Source organism: Mytilus californianus, unplaced genomic scaffold, assembly GCF_021869535.1.
Source record: "Mytilus californianus isolate M0D057914Y unplaced genomic scaffold, xbMytCali1.0.p SCAF_12, whole genome shotgun sequence".
In the NCBI taxonomy this organism is placed as follows: domain Eukaryota; kingdom Metazoa; phylum Mollusca; class Bivalvia; order Mytilida; family Mytilidae; genus Mytilus; species Mytilus californianus.
Window position 1 is genome coordinate 41,737,796 of NW_026262604.1, and position 8,595 is coordinate 41,746,390.

The 8,595-nt window shown below is 31.8% G+C and overlaps 1 protein-coding gene across 1 annotated transcript in view; it reads right to left on the minus strand.

Annotated features, from left to right (window-relative positions):
- The window catches only part of LOC127721821 (hemicentin-1-like), a 33,809-nt gene extending 26,404 nt beyond the window's left edge, over positions 1-7,405 (minus strand). The window contains exons 1-6 of the mRNA XM_052228627.1: positions 6,992-7,405; positions 5,038-5,160; positions 4,273-4,434; positions 3,889-3,955; positions 1,913-1,995; positions 1,240-1,425 (exon numbers count right to left, since the gene is read on the minus strand). Coding sequence (XP_052084587.1) covers positions 1,240-1,425; positions 1,913-1,995; positions 3,889-3,955; positions 4,273-4,434; positions 5,038-5,160; positions 6,992-7,193 — 823 coding nt within the window. The 5' untranslated portion in view covers positions 7,194-7,405. The remainder of the gene's footprint in view (positions 1-1,239; positions 1,426-1,912; positions 1,996-3,888; positions 3,956-4,272; positions 4,435-5,037; positions 5,161-6,991) is intronic.
- Between the last annotated feature and the right edge of the window lie 1,190 nt (positions 7,406-8,595).

Here is an 8,595-nt window from a genome sequence, read left to right on the forward strand (position 1 = left end):
ATTCAAGAGTCAATCCCAAATTGAGGTAAATTATATGACCTTCCAAACACCGTTTCGATTCCTAACATCACTGAAGAGACATTAATTGTCGAAATCCGGATATGGTGTACAAATTTTTGCACCTCATGTTTGCGGTATACCATCTTTTCCGCAAGTTTATTGTTTTCTATTTGTATTTAATTTATAAATTAAGATCCATTTTTACATCTGGTGATCGGTTTATTTGGCAATCGCCATGGCAGTCAGCAGGGTTTAAGAACATCCGTTGTTCGACCTGCTAGTCAAATGCGTTTTGTTAAAATATACTTTTTCACTTTTTGGTCTTTTGGAAAATGTTGTTTGTGCTGTATTTAGACCACTCTACCTAGAAATTTGTTTTGCATGCACACGTATAAAAATTGCGGTTTTTATCCAACGCAATCATAGGTTTCAACGTTGTTTTCAATTTAGACTTGGTTGTATATAAATAGATATATATATATATATATATAGGAGCTTCTTATGAAAAACGAAAAGCAGCTAGCATTATCCTTTATTTTCACGTACGCTAAATATACGATGACCTCTCACTAAACAATTCAAAGTTGGACTACTATGCTAAACGCATCTATCCCTCCGAACATGAAACAAAGGATAACACAGATACAGTTAAGTCTCCTTACTATCTTGACTCACCTAGAAATTGATGATGAGGGTCGGTTAACAGCAGAAATTTACAGAAGAGTTGAGTTTAGCTTCTCATCAATTGTGAACTTTCCATTTCTATGTATCAACATTTCAGCAACATCAGTTGGTCTTCGACTTATGAGTTTATATATCCCTTTGATACATCCCCCCTCTTGTACATGATATAAACTTTAGGATAAAGCGCAAGTCAACCCTTAACAGGGTGTTCTACTATTAATAGGCACATCAGAACATTGTAAGGCTACAGAAAGACTCGGAGTAGAAAATAGATTAAAACATATTTTATGGACACCTGACTATTGTCGAAGACCGTACTGTGGTGTTGACCATCAACATTTGTTTTTGTGCTGCTGTCTGATTGACTATGCATACCTTACATCTCGATTCATTTATATAAAAAAAGTTATAAAAAGGCAAACCGTGCCATGAGTTTAATAGTTTACAAACAATTTAAAAGAGAATATGTATACACTGTTATGAAGTAATTTGTAAAGTAAAACTGATCGCATGATACCATTTTAAAAGTGAATCAAATCAGGCTTTTTTACTGACCATTAGCTACAAGGAAGTTCTCTGTAGCCTGGACAGCGGCCGTATATGCCTGTTTGTGTAAATGAGAATGTGGTGACCATTCAGGAGTAATGGAGTCCTTATTGATGCCACATCTGGCCACAAGCTTTCTGCTGTCATCGTCAGGACCTCCATGACTACATTTACCAGTTGATGAACCAATTGCCTCTAAAAGGAAATACAAAAATGATCAGTTTTAAAACTATGTTCACATACTAGTTGATAATGTCTTTTGTTCAAGTTTTATGATTAAAGCAACTAAATTGCATATACTAGTATATGAATTAGAAATGTCAAACTTTTTGATATTTGAAAATGTTATCTAATTTTAGTCGAATTCTACAAAAACGCATGTTCGAATAATATGTTTATTAAAGTATTATTGTAATCAACCGGGCGCTTCAAAATTTCTTTTTGGTTCATCTATTTAAATATCTGATGTTATGTTTGCCTTCGAAGAGTGTAGGATAAAAATAGATATGCACTGCAATACTGTTCCTGTCAAACATCATAGTATCCACCTAATTAACACTTATTATGTATATAACAAATTTAAAACTTTATCACCAAAACTCAAATAATAGGTTATATAATGACGTAAGTTGTTTTGTGATTGTCTCTTAATTTTCAAAAAGTTATCAAAAAGGTTACCTACTTGCAGGTTTGGTGCTGCCTCTTCCTTGATGGTATCCGCTGGTCAGTTTACCGTTTACTTTGATGTTGTTCTTACATTGAGAACTAAAACAGCAAGAATGAAGGTAGGCAGAAATATGGAATGAACATATAGTGTTTCTCAAAGGGAAAGGATAAAAATAGGATATACTTTATATATCGATCTATGCAACTCTCACTGACTGTTTTTCAGGGTATCGGGTAATAGTCGACGAAAGCTTTTTCAAAAGCCAAATAGTCACGCATATGGCTTTCCAACATAGTAACTGGACCAACGTGCCAAGTGAGCTTTTCTAAAGACTTGGCGTCCGTCGTCCGTTAACTTTTACAAAAACCTTCTCCTCTAAAACTACAACGTCAAATGTATCCAAACATGGCCACAATCATCATTGGGGTATCTAGTTTTAAAAATGTGTCAGATAATATAGCCGGCAAACCAACACATTACTTAAAAAGAACATCGATTAGATAATTGGAAAAGATAAAGAATAAAATGGTAAAATTCGTCATTTAAGAGCAATAAATCCTAGAAGAAGTCGATTAACAGTTTTGATGAAAGTGGGCCGCAATATATATATCTTAATATTCTGATCATATTTGCTGCCTTCAGACTTGCCTGATTGGAGTATTTTTTATTAAATGATATTTTCGCGCTTTTGCCAATTAGCTCATGTTTCTTGAAAACTATGTTCGTTATTTTATTATTATTTCTTGTTTTGTCTATTATGTTGAAAATTATAAAAGATAGATAAACACTCTGAAAAGCAAAAATGATCAGCAATACAAGATCTACAAATAAGTCATATTTTGCCGAAATTATTAATAGACACTTTATAGGAGTGATTGCCATAAAATGTTAATTTTTAACCTGTTTTGTGTTTTGGGTAAAAACTTAAGAAGACAGAGAGAAACTGGAAACAGAAAAAAAATGGTCAGCAATACAAAATTAACAAAAGAGAGATTTTTGTCCTTCATTCTATTCTAGTCCACAATGGTAGAGCTTGTCCCTTATTGAAGATGCAAATAGACCTAGGTGAGCGACACAGGCTCTTGTGAGCCTTTGATTATTTTTTTTTGGTGGTTTTTCGAGGGGGTGGGGTCGCGGGATTTTTCGGATTTGTTGTTGAAGGCATATATTTAATTCATGATCCTTAATAAGTACTCGTTGCCATACATATTTATTGGGTTGCTGTCTTGATTATATATACTAAAAATCTCCTTTAAGACATGTAAATGCTCGACACAAACAAACAGAAAACACTTAAATTTAGGCTCTTGATCAATGCAAGCACAAAATTGGATAAACGGTTAGTTCAACGGTTCAAATGCTTAATTAACCTCAGTCAGACACATGTTTTAGAAGTGTCCATAACCACACGGTTAACAACCACCAATTTTATTTTTCTTCGTTTACTTCTTATTATCATTGATTTGAGATTTTTTAATTACTTTCTTTTTTTTAAATTAATTTCAAAGTATTTGTCGAAATAGGAGATTAATATTTTATTCATAAATTTAAAAAAAAAAAAGTAATTTTCGCATTGAGTAAATATATGTGTTATTTGAAACCGTTGAAGTACGTCCATTATTTTCAAGAATTCAATAATGAATAATGAAAAAGTTCTTTTTTTATGTATCATGAATAACGAAATAGCTTTTATTTCAGTATTCAAGTTGAAAATTGAATAATGAAGTATATCATTTTCATTTTATACTATCATGAATTTCGTCATTCGTCAATTTACCTATAACACATTTTCTAATGATTTTTGTATTGTATATTTGTAACACAAGTACGAACTTCAAAACACTAACAGTATCAAAATCATTTTTTAAAAGATCTTATAAAGACAAGTCGTTGAATAAAATAGATGTGTTCAAATTTCATTTAAATGAAATTCATTTCTTAAGGTAATCGATAACATATTTAATTCTGATAAAACGTTAAATACATATTACTTGTAATCCGCATTATCCAAACAGGTGTCTTCTTCCAAGGCCGCTACGTCCATTAAATCATTTATCCCTATTATAAAAAAATATGTTGTAAGTGGCTGGGATAATTTGTCTTGTAATTCGGGGTATTATTTGTACCCCCTCGGCCTTTTCCCCGAAACCACCACTGGTCTTTTATAGTTAGTTTTAAAATTATAATATCATGATGATCATGAATTAAAGTTAGTTCTGTGATTCGATTCGTTTCTATCATATTCTGTCAAATTAAATTAATTACAAATTCTTCATTAAATGTTCATGAACCCAAAAATGCTCGAGTGTTGTTTTTTTTTTCTGGATTTCTGCCTCATTGACTTGTTACCAACATCTTATTTTGCTCATATTTACCAAAATCTTCATACGCAACCCCACCATACATTTCTACCCAGTTCGTATTACTATAGAAGGACTGTATTGTATAGAGGCATTCACCAAGATGTATTATGAATTCGTCAAGGTCATCTTTTCGCGCAATCAATTTCTGTTTACAAGATTTCACGAAGTTATGCGCTGAAATCAAAACAAATTGTGTGTGAATGACATACAACAACTATCATGATAAATAAGTACCAAGTATGTAGGAATTGTGAAAAATATTAGCTAATTTATTTTTAATTATATTTTTGGGGGAAGTATAGGCACTTGTGAACCTATCGACTCTAAAGTCGTATAATGTAAGACTGAAGGTTAATGTGTTATGGTTAACTTATAAACAAATATATATTGTGGTGTATTAAATTATTAGTCACATATCTAAAATTTTCACAATGTCTGTTGGGTGTATGTGCTATTAGAAAACAGAAGATAGCGTGTATATTCCTTTCTATTTGAAGAATTCAAAAACTTTGAGGCTTTTCATGTTTTGCAGGTTTGAGTAAATGATTTTCAAAAATTATTTAAATTAACATGATTTAACACACAATCAGCTCTATTAATATTTTCAAGATATAGTATTTTGCTTTTTAATTACAAAGAAAATCCCCTTGGTGAGGGTGTGTGACTTTTAATTGGTGTACAATACCAATACTATGAAAAATAAAGGACACATACTATCAGAGAGACTAACTGCGGACTGTTTGTTATTTAACAGAACAATATTAACTTATAATTTACCGAGAAAAATTTGATCGGCTTGACAGTGAATATATGCTGTATCCTTCTTGTTCCTCTGTGTATCAGCAACTGCCGTTCTCAAGGCGTGGACTTTCTGCATCATTCTCTGTTGGCCATTCGGATCTAAATATAAGTGTATTAGGTTTTGTTTGCAAGATTTTGGAATTGTTGATACATACAATATGTTATAATAGCAAAATAAACAGATTTTAAAAATATTTTGTTTGTAATTTTAAAATTTAGTAACATAAGTTAACACGATCTATAGTAGTCTTTGTTTAATTCATTTAGATGTTTTAGACTCGGAGCGATCTAGATGCAGTGCGATCTAGATTTGACATCATGGTATATAGACACAACATTCAAACCAACAGAAAAAAAACCGACGGAATAGCATGAATGAATCGTGAACGGGTTCGTCGAAAGGGTATGCGTCTTCTCTATGAATATACCCACCATACGAATCCAGGCTGAGTAAAACTGTCACAACGGGGATTTGGGAATATACCACAATCAGTATATTTACAAATCAGAGAACCGTTCTGGTGTTTCAAGATTTAAGACTGTGAAACATGCATCCCAGGTCAGTTGTCAAAATATTTCAGCATAATATATTTAATTTGGTGCATGCAACATTAAGCTAATCGTAATATCTTAAAAATACTTTCTCTCTTCAATTAAAATAGAAAAGAAAGAACATATTGTATTTATGCTCGACACGAAATCTGTGCACTCATATTTCAATCCCCCGACCTTTATCCCGGACGGCCTCTATTACAGAACCTACCCATTGTATTTATTATAAATGTGTTCTCTACTTGAACATGCATGAAATAATTGCCACTGGAAATTAAGCGACCAACAATCAATCAATCAATCATATTTCAAAACCCAAAGCAAAGGATTATCCCTTTTATTACTTCATTTCAAAGTCACAATGAGTCTTAAAATACGGAGCAAAATTTGATACCTTAATTCCTTATGAGTGGTATTTTAATAGGTGTCGATAATGCTACATCAGTGCATTAATGAACACAAATAAGGTTCTTTTGATGGGGCTTACAGAATAGAAAAATGGGCAAAAAATAAAAACAGAGAATAATTGGATGATAAAATATAAAGAGTAGAAAATAATTGGTGCTAAAATATAAAGAATAGAAAATAATGAGGGGCTAAAATATAAAGAATAGAGAACAATGGACCAAAAATATAAAGAATATAGGTAAATGGGCTAAAAAATAATGAATTAAGAAATGAAGGACTCCCCGTCGACACCCTCGAATATGATGATGTTTTATCAACAATGAATAGATATAAGAAGATGTGGTATGAGTGCCAATGAGACAACTCTCCATCCAAGTAAACATTTATTAAAGTAAACCATCAAAGGTCAAAGTACGGTCTTCAACACGGAGCCTTGACTCACACCGAACAGCAAGCTATTAAGGGCCAAAACATTACTAGGGTAAAACCATTCAAACGAGAAAACCAACGGTCTTATCTATATAAAAACGAGAAACGAGAAACACTTATGAACCACATCAACAAACGACAACTAATGAACATCAGATTCCTGACTTAGGACAGGTGCAAACAATTGCAGCGGGTTTAAACGTTGTAATGGTACCACACCGTCACCCTTATCTGAAACAATAGTGTAACATCACAACATAAAAAGACACACTATAAAATATCAATTGAAATGGCTTAACTCAATCAAAAGACATATTAAAACCAGTGAACATACACTGAACAAATAAATTTGATCTATGATACAATGAAATGTCATTATTTGTTCTTTACTATCATTGATATCTTCAAATATTCCATGATTTATCATGTGTTTTGATATAAACTTCTTTTGATTTGATTGAGTATTGAGAGTTTAACGTCTAGTTAAACATTAGATTGTCATATAAGGTTACTATAAGTCAAGAAATCAATGTTATCTTACCATAACTAAAGAAATCTTCTATAGATCCGACTCCTTTATTGGCGTTGATATACTTGCTAATTGCTCTGACTGTTCCCGTTGCTGTTATATCTAAGTGGCTTTTCGTCTTCCAGTTTCCATCTCGCGATGATCTTGCAAAGAAACCGCCGGCTAGTTCGATACATATCGAAACAGTTATAATTATAATACTAACATAATTCATTTTAAGTAGAAATCTTCTTGACTTTATACACACATAATATTGCTATCTACATTATGTATACGCATAAGTATTTGCATGCAATTACTCCAACCGAATTAATGAAAGCTAATAATATCCTAACTGTCAACAAAATTCATACTTCCGTTTATGGCAAAGGTCCAGTCATTATATACATTTATCGGTTTAAGACATATTTTAGATCACTTCCTTATATATTGTTAATTTATAATGCATTCTGCTCTAAGTGGTTAAATCCTGGTTAAGAGTACATATTTATATAATATGTGATTATTCAGTCATTTTCCTAAATCATGTCAAACATTTAATTTCTTTTGTTTTACAGTTTTATTTAAACTTTTTTCATATTTTTAATTTTTCAAGACCCGATATTGATAAGCTCACCGAGCACAATGGATTTATATGAGTATTTATTGAGTATCTATTTGGTGTATTTTTCCTTTGATTGTTTTGTTTGGGATAATTTGTCATATCATGCTACTCGAGATTTATAGATACCATAACGAGTGAGAATTTGATATAGCTTGATATCAACTCAAGTTTTTTAATTTCAATATAATAATAAACGAGCCTTCAATGTAAACATCAACGACGTCATAGGCAGAATAGCAATAAACAGATTATCAATGGTCTTTAAACCTCGAAAAACATTTTCTCGGCTAAAATCATTGTATTAAAATCAATTTATTTGTGTTGTTGTTTAATGTATTTATAAATGTTATAATGAACACGTGTATTTGTTTTGATATTTGTCACATGACTAGATATAAGGTCTACTCTGAATTACTGAGTATTTCACGAGCCAAAATAAGCGGGAAGAACTGTAACGGTAAATCTATGTTTATTTATGTGTCATTCGACGCTTGCCTTTGGACAGTCCAGTCTAGTCATTTCTGACCCCACCCACCCACCACTTATATTTTATCAATGTTGTAAATTGATTTATTCATACTTATGGTTGGAGTGGACGTTTTTAAGATTATACATGCTTGAAAAGATTGTTAACAAAATATATTTCTTTTGTAGATTGCGTATTGGTTAATGTTATGTTGAAGCAGCGGCTAAGGACGTGCAGACAAACATTGGTGCATTGTAAATAAAATGAATAAAGTTGCTTAACTGTACTGTCCAGGCGAGCTGATATCCCAAATAGTGTTTGGTTTTTATTTATAAATATTTTATGTTTGTTTGAGTAGACGAATAAGAACATAATCATTTTTATTAGTCACACGTATTATTTGTTTGTATACGTTAGCAAGCTTGTTTTTGTCAAGCATAAAAATGTTTAAAGAAAGGGAAAAAAAAGATCAGTAATAAAAAGATAAACAGATTATCGGGTTTTCTACGTATAGATGTCGTAAAATATCAGCCACTTGACACAATG